At 42.7% G+C, this 15430-nt stretch overlaps 1 protein-coding gene and 1 pseudogene across 1 annotated transcript; both read right to left on the bottom strand.

The window, feature by feature from the left end:
• Positions 1-7770: 7770 nt before the first annotated feature.
• On the bottom strand, positions 7771-8718 carry LOC148057121 (endogenous retrovirus group 3 member 1 Env polyprotein-like). Its single transcript, XM_087746669.1, has one exon. The coding sequence runs from the start codon at positions 8716-8718 to the stop codon at positions 7771-7773; it is 948 nt and encodes a 315-aa protein (XP_087602795.1).
• Positions 8719-10537: 1819 nt separating this feature from the next.
• LOC104017297 (uncharacterized) lies at positions 10538-11605 on the bottom strand (annotated as a pseudogene).
• Between the last annotated feature and the right edge of the window lie 3825 nt (positions 11606-15430).

The following is a 15430-nucleotide window of genomic DNA, read 5'->3' as shown; positions in this document are numbered from 1 at the left end:
GAGAAAAATTGCTCTTTTTTATCCAGTTTTCAGAGTAAGTCTCTGGAATAAAGATGGTTGGTGCATAGGGAGCAGCACAAGAGTGGAGAGAAAAGTAAGAAATTAATAAATTATGTAAGGGAAAGTGGACAACAGTTTATAGCATGCAAAATGGAAAGGGTAGGAAGACTAGAATGTATCAAAATCCTAAATTCTTATTTTTCTAGATATTAAAAAAACCACAGAAATTAATTATAAATTTTAATTTGCAGGATCTTCCTTTTCAGAAGTTTTGCAGGTTCTCCTTTGGGTTCAAGATTAAAGACATGATGGAATGCGAATTTTGTAGGACAAGTTCCCCCATTAAAGTGTGTGGTCCTATGCAGATTTTCTGTGTGAATTATTATTCTTCTATGGGAAAGTTGTTTAATTTCACCTCCACAGATACTATGAGAGTATGGTGTACTGGATGAAGTGTGCAGCTGTAAGATTTGTTCAATACTAATTATTCTGCAGTTGAGAATATTTATTGTAGTACAGTAGAGATATGTTGGTACATTTTCTATTCTTTATCAAGCAAAACCTATATGCATTTAGTGCGCTTGAGAGCACAAGGTATTTCCTTTCAAAATGAATTTAGTCAGGCTGCAGGGCTGTTTGAAGAGTAAGATGTTTCTTGTATTACAAGCTGTAATTATTTAATGACACTTTGTATAGGTTCTGGGATAGGATGGGATGTGACAATAGAATGTGTATGTTCAGTGATGGGTGGAAGTGTCACCTTGTACTTAAATATTTCTTTACACAGTGTTTCACATCCCTTTCAAAAACTCTTTTCTACACAAGTATTCCTGATGGAATAAAAATCTTCTTTATTGCTAAGATGAGCACCATAAGTACTCCTCCAGTAGCTGAGGCACAGGCCTCAACAGTATATAAAGGCTTTTAGGGAGCTATTTTTGATGCCTGCAGATGTGCTGGCCATTAGTTTTCTATCATGTTTGCAAGATACTATTGCTGATGTTGTTGTAAGAAACTGGTGCTAGTGTATGAGTGTTGTAGTGGCAGTTGATGGAGAGTGGTGATTATTGAATTTGTGGTAAAAATCAATAAGGGACTCCAGATTTCCAGTCTAGATAATAAAGATGTCACCTATAAATCTTAGGTAGAGTGTTGGCTCAGTGATACAATTATTTAAGAACTGTTCTTCATTGTAGTTCTTGAAAAGGTTGTCATAATGCAGGACTGGAGAGAAACTATCAAAAGAGAAGGATGTTTCAGTTAAGTTTTGTAGATGGCTGTGAATTGAGTGCTATTCAGTAATTTCATTGATGGTCTGGATGATGGAATAGAGAGGATGGATGTCCTCTATTTTGTACAGATGTAAATGGTATTAAACTATTAAGATCTGTAAGACTCTCGTACAGGACTGGAATAAAAAATGCGCTAATAAAATTGGAAAAATGACTGGAAAAAGCAGAATGGAATTTAACAAGAAGAAGTGCAAGGTTTTACACTGAGGAAGAAACAGTGGTTTGCACAAATACAAGATGAGGAAAAAGCTGGTTAGGTAAAGGACAATGACAGAAGCATGGTGGCTCCCAGTATTGTGCTGTTGCAAAAAAGGGAAATATTGTTCAAGATAAATGAATGAGTTCTTCCATTTGACAAGAGGTATTACAAACAGTTATACATACATTTTAAAATCTGATTGTACAATTTCAGTAGACAGTGAAATACTATTTTGTTATATATTATATATGTTATATATATATTTCACACTTCATCCATCCTACTTGTAAATTTGGCATCAAGCTGTCATGTTGCCTCATTGTGTAAATACTTTCAAACAGTTGCCTATAAATGTAAGTTTATTGCTGGGTAGTACTTAACATAACACATATCATTTAAAAATCTGTACTTCTAAACTTCATTAATTCTTTGAATTTTGATTTACATACTCTTGACCTTCTGTCCTTGTGGAGTAAAATTATGAGTGCAATCAATCTACAATAATTGTGTAATGAAAACCTCTGGCCTTAATATTACCCCCCATTTCTCACAGCAGAACTTAGATTGCACCAACTGTTCATGGAGATTACTGATTCATCTTTAAATCTAATTCACATGATGAATAATTGTGAGAAATAAGTAGATGATGCATGAGTAATTCACGACAGTAAATAGATTCTTGAAGTGAATTATTAAATTTTGGCATATTCAATAACTTTAAAAAACATTCATAAACATGAAAAGATTGTTTATTGTATTTACATGTGTACATACTTTGTAGTTTTAATAGATCATAATTGCTCCATAATTGCTCAGTGACTGTAATATTTATGTTCTATATTAGATTTATCCTTGCAGATAAAAAGTTCTTGCATAAACTGCATCGTAACTCAGTGCAGAGTACAGCAGATTGTTTTCATGAAACAGCTAATTTTAATGGAATTTTGGATGTCACATATTGAAAACAGGGAAAATTATGGAAATGTTTCTTTATATGTTTTTCTTTACATTTGTTTGTACAGGGTGCTTAGTGATGCATTATAAACTTTTATCACCTCAGTGTCCATAAGCTCTTTTGATCAACATTGACCTGTGGCTATCTGAAGCCTATTGCCACAAACAATTTCACATTAGCTTAACAGTTAGTTGTGGAAAGGGATTTCCTGCTGGTAGACAGTAAGGGAATGGAAAAACTATCTTGGAATAAAGGCTTTTTAAAAGTTCTTAATGTTTTCCACTTATAGCCTACGTTCAAAATGGTTGATCTTCCTGTAATTTAGAATTTTGTACCCCTGTATTCACTATTGTACACTGGAATCCGACGAGTTCCTAGAAGAATGCACCTGACATGAGTGCTGTCTAAGAGATCATCAAGTGATAGTGTTTCATACATTTGTTTAAAAGATCTTGAGATAATTTTCTATGTTCTTTGGTCCAAGTTTATTAACGAATTTCTTTCTCTCCTGTTTCTCAGCATGAACTCTATCACTCTGCAGACCTGAGTCTACTTGGAGAGGGAAGGGGCTGTCAGGGCGCTGGGCAGGAGGGACCCTCCTTGCATCCCTGTTCCAAAAGATGAGGTAGGAACAGGTAGGTCAGTCAAGGTTAATGGTTCACTTTTAAGTTAATCCCAGAAAACAGAGAGGCCTGAACACAAAGGTTTGGAAGCTGTGAACTGCTACGGTTCTCCCAAGTGCTCCCAAGGTCAAGTGCAGCTTGACCTGGCAAAGACTACTTGAACTGCATCAGGATGTCTACTGCCATCAAAGGCATGGTGATTTTTGAGCTAATGCTGCTACTGCTTTTTCACTTCTGGGTGTGTAGCCAGGCTGACTGAGGTAGAAGTGAAGCTTCTTCGCTTCCAAGCAATTTCATGCCTCTGTTCTTGATCGCTTTGGCCTGGACATTGTACTCCTCTGTGGTTGGCACATGATGTATTAGAAAAATGAGATACTTCCTTAAAAATCCTGGCAATGATAATTTTTAAGTCCAATGCTGGAACTGTATGTGGCATGCCCAGAAACATAATGTGGGGACACACAAAGGCGTATAATGACATAAACTCCACGGGTGTAGTTTTGGAGGACTGTGCCTGGTGAGGAGCAAACCTGCACATCATTAGACCATATTGATTATAGGACATGGACGGACTCTTAAATGTTCTTTCCCTAAAGCTACACAGGGTTTTGTCATAAAAGGAGCTGGTAGGATCTGTCCAAAGTAAGGCTCAGGGTGATTAGCGGATCTACTCCTATGTTTTCTTCTGAGTTGTATTTTATTTAGTGAGATAGTTGCATCCCTATGCCATTTCAGTCCTTCTATTTGCATACAGCATGAAGGATTTACGATGAATATAAGATCCCATCACAAAGTTCAATGTTATAAATGAAAGTACAAGCAGATTAAAAAATGTCCAAGAACAACCAAAGGCTTGAAATTAAAAGAAAATTTCCAGCCATCAATAATGAGATAGTGAAATAGTTTTCCAACAGAAGTGAGGTTAATAAAAAAACCCCCTTGCATTAAGATACAGCTTTCTCAGTTTATGAAAGGTGTTATCTCTAATGCCTCTAGTGGTAAAGAGCTAACTGAAAAGCTTTGTTTTCAATCTCTTTTTCCCCTAGGCCTGTGTATCTCATTGCATTTGGTTCTCCCATATTCAGAGAAAACAAGATACGGTTTTTTTCATTTTGCTACTTTTTAATTCAGAATCTTCTCTAAGAGTACCTAAAATGCAAATTCCTATGACTTCTAATTAAGAAGTCCTTGAGTTAACAGAGATAGTATCATTTTAGCCTTCCAGGTAGGCAGTGTTTTTTGTTTCAGTCATTACAATGCAAAATAGGCATTGGAACAGACTGCCCAGGGAAATGGCACAATCACGGTCCCTGGAAGTGTTCAAAAAATGCGTGGATGTGGTGCTGAGGGACATGGTTTAGAGGTGGCCCTGGCAGTTAGGTTAACAGGTTGGACTTGATGATCTCAGAGGTGTTTTCCAACCTTAATGATTCTATGAAAATACAAAACTAATGCATTATTCTTTCATAACGCTGCCACAACTCAGCTGTGAGGATTTTTTTGTTTTGCTTTTCCTGATGACACCATGTATTTATCTGCTGCTTCTTCACCAGATGTTTTATGGCCAGATTGCTGCCTAAAACGTCTTTCTAAGTAATTGCAGGATTGTCTTTTGATCATGCAATTCTGTGTATAACATCAAGTACTTGCTCAAAGACCCACTAAAAGGCTCTCACATACGCTTAAAGGAAAAGAAAGGGGAGTAAGGGAGAAAAAAGAAAGGGAAGATATCAGTGTTTGATAATTCATAGAAAGTGGTGTCTTTTTTAAGAAAGGCACTAATGAGGCCTCACATCAGATTAGCTGAGCTCTTAGTAAGGAGGATTCCTTTATCAGCCCTGAAAAGTCTGAAAAAAGACCCAAACACATGGATAGCTCCTTATTTAAAAACAAAAAACCAAAACACATCTATGTAATGACTCTGCCAGCCTGCAGGCTGTGACATGTTGTCATTTTCATGACAGACATAGTGCCAATGAATTTTCAGTGTAATTAAAATACCTTTGTATATGCAGTGGCAGCAATGTCCTTACAGGTGCTCCCTGTGATGAAAAATATTGTGAAATAAAATGCTTACAAACAAAATTAATTCTTATGAGCTGACGCACTCCCCTGTGCTCTCACATCTTCTACCATTGAGACAGAAGTGAGGACAGAAAAAGATCACCTGAAAAAATCCAATTTGGTTTTATTTGAATAAAAATGGACTCTTCCTTAGGAAGCTGGTAATGGTATAAATCTATCTCAGAAAGGAGATCAACTTTCAAACTGCATATTAAAGCGCCGTCAATTTTGGAACTTCCTTCTGTATTGATAATATGTATAGTGCCCTCTTTCTTTCAGCAAGGACATGCAACAATCTAAATGCAAAAAAAAGGAAAACGTGCTTATTTAGTTTAAAACAAAGATACTTCAACTTGATTTTAAATTTAACTGAAAACCTGCTTGTATTCAGAAGCTCCTATACTTGGAAACTAGAGGAATTGGCTGATTAAGTCATACTAAATTAATTAAAGCATAAATTAAGTGTATGTGTTTCTCATTATCTTGCAATACCTATTAAATAACAAATGGTGCATATGTCAGAAAGCTCGATATACATTATGATTTTAAACTAACATTTTTAAATAAGATATTGAATATTCAGTTCTCATTCCAGATCTTGAACATTAACTTCTTGATAGACAAGATTTTTCATAAAACAATAAGTTTGCTCTTAAGATTATTGGACTCTTGCATATTGCATATTCATTTATGCAATTCTTTATAATGAATCATTTCCAAACTTCACACAACGCTGTAACTACTGAAGGACATAATAACAGCAAGACAGCATGTCCTTTCATTAATGCTAACAAGTAAAAAAAAAAAAAAAAAGATATCTAAACCACCTTTACCAATATAGGACAACACAGCAAGTATGCAAAAAAAAAGAAAGTTGGTGGAAAGTACCCTATTATCAAAATTCCCATAACCCTTGCTCTCCGAGCTCAAGACATTTTAAACATCTTAGGTGACTGAATAGTAATTTCCACATAGCTCTCTCATCTGATTCATTTCTTGATACTCCAGACCAAATCTTATTTACAATGTAATTTTTGAAAGACATTATATATGTCCTTTTAGATATTACTTCAGTGTTAATTATTATTAAATTATATCAATTTCTACAAAAAAATGAACTTACAGGATTCTTAAAAATGCATCAAAACTTATGAAATATAAAGTATTTAGCATGCTCAGTCTTAATACTTGTAGCAGTGAAAAAACACTATAATCTTTTCTCTAAATATTTACATTTTTTAACTACATACCTTTCATGTATAATTATATATCCTAAGGAGTATTTAAAGCTTACCTCAGATCACTGTTAGAATGGAATTTTTAAAAAATCCTGCAAAATGCTATGAGAAAGTTAACTTTTTCCACTTTTTCTTTTATTATTTTAGGATGCTCATCTTTTCAATACAATTGTTTTAATATCTGAGACACTACATTTGCATATTGTCCCGATCCAATGTCGGGGGAGAACCGTGGATCAGAACTGCGCACTCGCTTCGTACTTGCTCGTACGTCTCGTTCACCCACAATCACACAGCACCCCACAACAAGGTAGTACGGCACCCTCGTCTCAGGGGATCCCGTCCGTGACGCCAATTAAATGTCCCGATCCAATGTCGGGGGAGGTTTCGATACGATCCCAAGGATGAGATTAAGACGCAAACGAGGTCAAATGCCATACAACCTTTTGACTTTATTTTGGTGAACGAAGGGGTGAGGGAGGACCGGGTAGGGAGTGGGGGGGGGGGGGGGGCGGTGGGGGGGAGGAAGAGAGAGAAGAGAAAAAGAGAGAAAGAGCATGCTCAGGCGGGTGAGAAGAGAGCCACGTATGGGAACTAGCTACTGCCACTCCGAGTCCGGCATTGTCCTGTCGATCAAAGGCCCAGTCGGTCCAGCCTCTGTGTCCGCAGGAGCAGCTTCCACGGAGCGCGCGGAGCAGGAGGAGAAGAAAAAGAGGAGCGAGATCCAGCCTCTGTCCATGGGAGCAGCTTCCAAGGAGTAGGCGGGGTAAGAGGAGAAGAAAAAGAGAGCCTCAAAAGGCGCACGCGGTCCTTTTATAGGGCGATGCACATGTGCAGAATGGGCCTGCGTACATGCAGTTTGCGCTTCTGCTTTTCGCGCCCTGGTGTCTGCGCAGGCGTACGTGCAGTTCATGGCCCCGCCTTTCGCGTCCTGGTCTCTGTGCGGGCATCCTGTGGTGGTTTCGTCGGGGGCTGGATGTCAAAGCCAGAAGATGGCGGTAGAACGGCAGTGTCGAGACAATTCTGGTTCCATAACAGTTCTCAACACCACCCTGTGTCTTGACATTGCAGTCTTCAAAGTGGTAGGAGAGGTGGGAAGGGGAAGAGAGAGGACAGAGAAGAGGTGGAAACAGAAGCAGAGAAAAAGGGGAGGTGTGAAGGAGAAAGGTGACATGGGACATGGTAAGAGAGTGCTCAATTGCAAACAAACAAACAGGAACATTGCCCAATGTAAACACTCTTTTTCCTTAACCTTTGTAAGTTTAACAATGTTCAACTTTATAGAACAACCCTGAGAAATCCATTGGGCAAGGTAGTTCACCATTATAACATGAACAGAAAAACCGGTGAGTATGACATGGGTAGGAATATGCAATTTCCCTTTTTTTTTTAAAGAGGTCTAAACAATGGTTATTGTGGTAGGTTCTACCCGGCGAACGGCATGGATTCGTTTTATGCCATTGGGTGAGGTGGTAGGTATGAACTGCGTATTAGATACCACATGTTGTATTAGCTGAACAAAGCAGGGTATTATACAGGGTAAAAACATTAAAGTGGCAAACACACGTAACAAATATAACAGCAACTGTTTCACCCACGGCGCCCCCAGCAGCCAGGACCATCGATTACCATTCCAACCATTCCAGGTCTGGATGGGGACGTGGGCTATTTTTCTAATGTCTTTGGTTAATTGGAGGACTACTTCGCCTACATCGTCTATTTCTAAACAACAGTTAGAGACATTTAATTTCCCACTTACGCCTCCTTCTTCAGCCAGTAAATAATCTAAAACCATGCGGTGTTGAAGGATTGCCATGCACATTTGTTGAGACTGTTGAGTTAAAAGATGTATAGCATTGGCAGTTTTACTGGTAACAATCTCTAAAACCGCTTGTAATCGGATTATATGGTTCAAATTATAGATTGGTTCCCTCACCCCTGATATCGGTTCATTGGGGTTCCAGGTGGCAGGCCCGTAATGTTGGATTATTCTTTCAGGAGGCCACTCCTTTTCCCCCCATTTTTGTGTTCCACCTATGTTCACCTCAACAGCTCGCTTGCAGCAGGCAATCTTTCCATCCTCCAGATTATCGTACAATCTTATCCCCAACTGAGAGCCACCCGTTTGTGGAAGAAGGAAGAATAAAGGCTGGATAATTCCTACATAACAGACCCCTGACCAATGTGCTGGCAGTTGTTTGTAGGCGGTATGTCCACAAATCCCATAATGGCCCCTTGTAGCTGTGGCCCCATTGGCAAATGGTCCTGCTGCATCCTCAGGGAACTCGAAATACATTGTTTTATCGTTGCCTACGGGGCTAAAAAAGACGGTTGGGTTGTTATTCATCCGGCCGGTGCAATACCAGGCCCTGGAGTTGTTTTTCCATTTGCAGGTTTGGTTGTAGACGTGGTCCCTAGATTGCTGGAGAATTAACATTTTGTTTTTATTTACTCAGTACCCTTTGAACCCTCGACTATCAAGCCACACCCATGTGGAGATACCCCTATTTGCATTTGCCAACTTGTTTGTAAGTGTCCATTGGCACTTGCTTTCTCCCACATAGACCCCTCCCTTTTGAGTAAGATTTAAACAATATTGCCCCACAGCAGGAAATTGAATTGGCCACATTCCACTATCACCCCAAGTGTCATTCGTGGTCTCACTATAATTACTCACAATTTGGGCTGGGGTGACAGGTGTGGACGTCTACGGCCAACTTGACAGTCCCAGAGGTCCCCCGCAAACCCAGCAATGACTTAAATTAAAAGCTCGGCTTACAGCTTTGGCTAATAATACCGATTCATTGTCTTTAAAGGGATCAGACGGGTCAGGGGAGGGTGAAGGAATTAGTCCTCCGCTGCTTTTATAGGTACATTCCCAAACTAGTATAACCACGAATAACATGCGCATACTGATCTTCAGGTGGTGTGTGTCCGGATCGGCGGCTCCCTCCTGAAACACAAAAGTAGAAGCAAACTTGCTTCTCGGGTCAGAACGAAGAAACAGTCCATTTAGCGTGAATTTTGCTATGTGTTGGTAAATCTTCACCCCTGCCCTTATGGGAATTGCTTCCAGCTCCTGTGCTAGAGCGTGGTGGGCTAAGGTGGGGGAGTGCTTGTATCCCTGAGGGAGCCGTGTAAAGGTGTACTGTTGCCGCCCCCAGGTAAAGGCAAAGTGGTCCGGGTCCTGCGGCTGCAGGGAGACCATAAAGAACATGTCTTTAACGTCAATAGTTGCCATAATAGAGTGTGTTTGCTCTTGAATGGCAGCTATAAGCTCGGCAATGTTCGGTACAGCAGCTGTTTATGGGCCTGTGTTGGCATTCGGCCTCCGGTAATCTACTGTCAACCTCCACTTGCCATTTGGTTTTCGGACCGGCCATACCGGGGAGTTAAAGGGGGAGTGGGTGGGAACTATAATCCCCTGCCCCTTTAAGTCCTCCAGCACTGGCACGATTCCGTCCCTGGCTCCCATAGCGGGTAGGGTTTCACGTTTGTCAGTTTGGAAGGGGGGAGAGCAGGCGCCGTTTGCAAGAGGCGCACCCCCGCGCCGGGGGCTTCGGCCAACCGCTTGATCTGCGGGACGCCGAAAGAACACAAGTTTCCCTGGGCGTTGCGCTACTGTCTGCCCTTTAAAACGTCTATGCCCAAGAGATTCATTTGAAAGGATCCTATGGCCACCATAGTATTAACAGGGCCATCCTCCCCTGGTAACCATAGTGACACTGGGGTCATAGGTACCGATTGTGTTTTTCCCAGAGCGTTTGAAACAATCACGTTTCTAGAGGGTACCGAGATCCCACATCGCTCTGCTTCTGTTCGACTCAGTGCAGTAATTTGTGCTCCGTGTCGATTAAAAAGATTACCGGTCTTTTCTTTGGTCCTACCGCTACCGTGAGCAGCAAGTCTCCGTTTGCACTGCATGCAAGTTGTCTTATGAACATCCACCCTCCGTCCGCCCCCTCACCTTCAGGGGGCGGAGGTTTTCGTTCTCCGCCGCCTTTTCTCCCCCCGGCTGGTTTCTCCCCAAAGTTTATCAGGGGTGGGGTGCCAGGAGTTGGCCTCGAGATGGCCCCTTGCTCTGACCATCTCCGCACGAGCTGCTCCAATTTCTTGGTTGGGAGCCCATCCATTAAATCTCGAGGAACGCCTTTCTGGAGCCCCAACTACCACAGTCCCTGTCGGCTCAGGGGCTTTCCTTTCCCAGTCGGGTCCCGGCCACTCCCAAGGGGTGACTGCCGCCCACTAACTCGTTCTGCCACCCGCACAGCCCTGGTCTCGGTTCTGTGGGGTGGTCCACCAACAGGGCCGTATTTCCTCCCAAAATCAATTAACTCCTGAGCCACCTCCCCCCCCCCCCATGTCCATACTTCCTTCCCTAGCCGCCGGTAGTCAGAGGTCGTTATCCCCTCCCGAGCGGCTGCAATCCTTTCTCCCCCGGGGGTGTTACAAATCCGCCCTTGCAATTGGATTCCAAGGGGTTTCAGGGAGTTGGGCAGTCCCCGTATCAGGGGACTCTCTGGGTCTACAGGCGTTAACATTGGCGAGCCCAGGTGGGGCTTGAGCTCCCGGTCATTCATCATCTGAAGGCACACCGCCTTTTGCACACTCTCTACTAATTGATCTACCGTGCCCGTTATAGTTAAGGGGTCTCCCCTTTCCAGGGGGCTCAACCCCCCGCCCAGTACGCGGCTCTCTGGGTCAATGACCATGGGGCTCGGAGATCTCCCATAGTTAAAAACACACCCGGACCCCAATACCCTTCCGCCTCCTTTTCTGACAGCAAGATCCCATCCCCTCCCCCCCAAGACACTCTGCACATGTATTCAGTCTCCAATTCCTTTGTATTCCTCGCAACGTCCTTTCTCAGCTTTGCCAATTCAGTTGCTGTAAACGGGACCTCTTTAGTAATAACTTGGGGACGATTATCACCCTCGTTCTCATACACATACTCCGTTTTGACCAGCGGGTACATGTGGGGAAGGCTCTCCACGGCCTCTGTTTTTTTGCAAATCCTCCTGGGGGCAAATCTGCTGTATCCCCTTCTCCGCGGGCGTTGTTTCTGCCCCCGGCAGTGTATCCGCTTCTGTTAGAAGTTGATTTTTCAACTCATTTTTTAGTATCGCGTTTTGGCGCCTCTCCTCCTCCAATTGTTCCTGCAGGGTTTTTATTACCGTCTGCAGGGAGTTCACCAACGTGTCTGTCCGACAGGACCTCTGCTTTTTCTCCTCCATCGCGGCGGCCAAACTCGCTCCCAACAACGCACGAACTATAGCCTTTCCCTTCCCCCTCTTAACCTTAGCCTCCTTCTGCAATATACTTATTCTATCCACCACACTCTGTAACTGAAACCAGTGCTCCCATGCCCAGTCTTGTCCCTGGGGCGAGGGGCGAGACCGGTGCGCCTCCAAGAGGCCATACAATTTCTTTGCCCTTTCATCCAGTGAAAGCACATGGTCACAAACATCGACTGCCTTTCGGGCGGCCGTCACTTACAAAGGGGATATCGTCCTGAGAGGGTCACACTTCAGTATCCAAGTTCCCCCTATACGCTCCCAGGAGGCCAAACCGTACACTAATACGTAAGTTATGCACAAAGAAGAACCAACATTCACTCCCTCCTCACGCTTCGTTCGTCTCCGGTTGCTTCCCTCGCGGGAGAGCAGAACTGCGGATCAGAACTGCGCACTCGCTTCGTACTTGCTCGTACGTCTCGTTCACCCACAATCACACAGCACCCCACAACAAGGTAGTACGGCACTCTCGTCTCAGGGGATCCCGTCCATGACGCCAATTAAATGTCCCGATCCAATGTTGGGGGAGGTTTCGATACGATCCCAAGGATGAGATTAAGACGCAAACGAGGTCAAATGCCATGCAACCTTTTGACTTTATTTTGGTGAACGAAGGGGTGAGGGAGGACCGGGTAGGGAGTTGGGGGGAGGGGGGGCGGTGGGGGGGAGGAAGAGAGAGAAGAGAAAAAGAGAGAAAGAGCATGCTCAGGCGGGTGAGAAGAGAGCCACGTATGGGAACTAGCTACTGCCACTCCGAGTCTGGCGTTGTCCTGTCGATCAAAGGCCCAGTCGGTCCAGCCTCTGTGTCCGCAGGAGCAGCTTCCAAGGAGTGCGCGGGGTAGGACGAGAATAGAAAGAGAGGGGGGCGAGGTCCTTTTATAGGTCCATGCACATGTGCAGAATGGGCCTGCGTGCATGCAGTTTGCGCTTCTGCTTTTCGCGCCCTGGTGTCTGCGCAGGCGTACGTGCAGTTCATGGTCCCACCTTTCGCGTCCTGGTCTCTGTGCGGGCATCCTGTGGTGGTTTTGTCGGGGGCTGGATGTCAAAGCCAGAAGATGGCAGTAGAACGGCAATGTCGAGACAATTCTGGTTCTATAACAGTCCTCGACACATATAAACATATATTTTTAATAATCTCTATTTGAAAATTAATAATAATTATTTATTAAGGCCACTAGTAAAGATATTTAACCAATAATATAAAATCTATTTTTCCTCAGATCGATAACCTGAATTTTATGTGAAACCATAAAACTAGGAATATAGACACGTGAAGATTGACTGTTAATGATGAATTAGCTAAATAAATATTTCCTGTTTTAAAAGGTAGGCCATCAGGTGCAAGACAGGTATTTCATGCTTGGGACATTTGCTAATATTTCATTACCTCGCAGTTCTTTCTCTACAACTTCTCTATTACTACCTGTTTAACATAATTTAACTAAGTTAACCAGGTCACCCATCTAGTTTACGAAGGGAAGCCAGCAGATGTGAGGGTTTTGGATTTTAGAAAGCTTTTGATACTGTCTCTCACAGCATCCTTCTGGACAAAATGTCCAGCATACAGCTAGACAAGTCCATAATGCGTTGGGTGAACAACTGGCTGATGAATCGGGCTCAAAGTGTTATAGTAAATGGGGTCACATCAGGCTGGTGGCCAGTCACCACTGGGGTTCCCCAGGGCTCAGTTTGAGGGCCAATGCTCTTTAATGTTTTCATAAATGATCTGGACGCAGGAATCAAGTGTACATTAAGTAACTTTACTGATGATACTCAACTAGGAGGAGCTGTGGACTCTTTCGAGGTTAGACAAGCCTTACAGCGAGATCTGGGTAGACTGGAGAGCTGGGCAACCACCAACCATATGAAATTTAACAAGAGCAAGTGCCACATTCTCCACCTGGGATGGGGTAATCCTGGTTATACATAGAAACTGGGGGATGAGAGGCTGGAGAGCAGCCCTGTGGAAAGAGATCTGGGGGTTTGGGTTGATGGCAAGTTGAATATGAGTCAACAGTGTGCCCTGGCAGCCAAAAGGGCCAACCGTGTCCGGGTGCATCAAGCACAGCATAGCTAGCTGGTCGAGGGAGGTGATTGTCCCACTCTACACTGCACTGGTGGGGTCCCACCTCGAGTACTGTGTGTAGTTTTGGGTGCCTCAGATATAAGAAGGACATCAAACTATTAGAGTGTGTCCAGAGGAGGGCAAGCAAGATGGTGAAAGGTCTCGAGGTCAAGACTTGTGAGGAGCGGCTGAGGTCCCTTGGCTTGTTCAGCTTGGAGAAGAGAAGGCTGAGGGGCGACCTCATTGCAGTCTACAACTTCCTCAAAGGGGGCAGCAGAGGGGGAGGTGCTGATCTCTCTCTGGTGAGCAGCAATAGCACATGAGGAAGAGGAATGAAGCCGCATCAGGGGAGGTTCAGGTTGGACATTAGGAAAAGTTTCTTCACTGAGAGGATCATTGGTCGCTGGAACAGCAGGTGACAGCACCAAGCCTGTCAGAGTTCAGGAGTGTCTGGACGAGGATCTTTTAGCCATGTGATTTAGTTTTAGGTAGTCCCGTGAGAAGCAGGGAGTTGGACTCCATAATCCTTATTGGTCCCTTTCAACTTGAGATATTCTACCCTGAATTTGCAAAGAAGGAATTTTGAAAATGCCTGTCTCAGAAGCAAGCTGGTTGGTTTTTTGCCTTTAGTTCTGTCAGTTGCTGTAAATCCTCTAAGTTTGCGCATGCCCGTGAAAGAGAATTTAAATTAAGAGGATGGTAGTGTGTAGGGACAAAAGCTAGTGATGCAAATAGGAAAACCATGGGGTTTTCTTTGTTCATAATACTGACTAGCAAATAATTTTTCAGAGCGTATTCACTCATCAATTGTGATGTTCCTCTAAGGTAAGTTTTATGTATATGACTGAAGTATAGCATGTGGCCAATATTGTAAAGGTTCAAAATGCAACATCAGATAGGAAATTAGTTGATTTCAAATTGTTAAATTCCATTTCAGATTCCATATCTGTGTCTTGGTATCCCTTTTGTGTGTACATGACTTTTTGCCCCTGTTTTCAAAACCACTTTTTTCTCCTACTTTTATGTGAAACACCTACACAAGCAGAAGAAATAACAAGGAAAATTGCTGAGAAAAATACGAAAGGAAACAAAATGCCTTTTACCCTAATCTTTTGGTTACCATCATGTCAGTAACATTTGACTGTTGCAAATAGCAGAAAATAAAAGCAAGCTTTGGTAATTTTAATGTATAAGTTTACAGCATTCCTCTAAATTAGAACTCATATTAATTAGTTTCTGCTGTCATATAGCCAAAGACAGTTATTTTTCATTCCCTTGGCACATGAAGGCTTAATGAGAGATTGTCTGCTTGAATAAGCATTGCCAAAAGTCTTTAAATGTTCCCTAAATGTCTTTTTTTTTTTTTTTCAAATAAAGCATTCAAGATGCATTCAACAATCTATATAATATCTTGGTCGTGGATCATCCCATATATTACAGAACACTGGTTTGTCTTAGGTATGTGTCATGGTTTAACCCCAGCCAGCAACTAAGCACCACGCAGCCGCTCGCTCACTCCCCACCAGTGGGATGGGGGAGAGAATCAGAAGGGTAAAAGGGAGAAAACTCGTGGGTTGAGATAAGAACAGTTTAATAATTGAAGTAAAATAAATTAGAACAGTTAAATAGGCAAAGCAAAAACCGTGCACGCAAGCAAAGCAAAACAAGGAATTCATTCACTACTTCCCATCGGCAGGCAG

Source organism: Nipponia nippon, unplaced genomic scaffold (assembly GCF_047370975.1).
Source record: "Nipponia nippon isolate SJK-2023a ecotype South Korea unplaced genomic scaffold, ASM4737097v1 scaffold_10, whole genome shotgun sequence".
In the NCBI taxonomy this organism is placed as follows: Eukaryota; Metazoa; Chordata; class Aves; order Pelecaniformes; family Threskiornithidae; genus Nipponia; species Nipponia nippon.
The sequence above is the reverse complement of the archived record's forward strand: the minus strand, read 5'-3'. Positions and strand labels throughout refer to the sequence as shown.

What these genes read in the sequence shown, in the direction of transcription:
- LOC148057121 (XM_087746669.1), bottom strand. Translation starts at nt 8,718, where the DNA reads ATGAATAACAACCCAACCGTCTTTTTTAGCCCCGTAGGCAACGATAAA.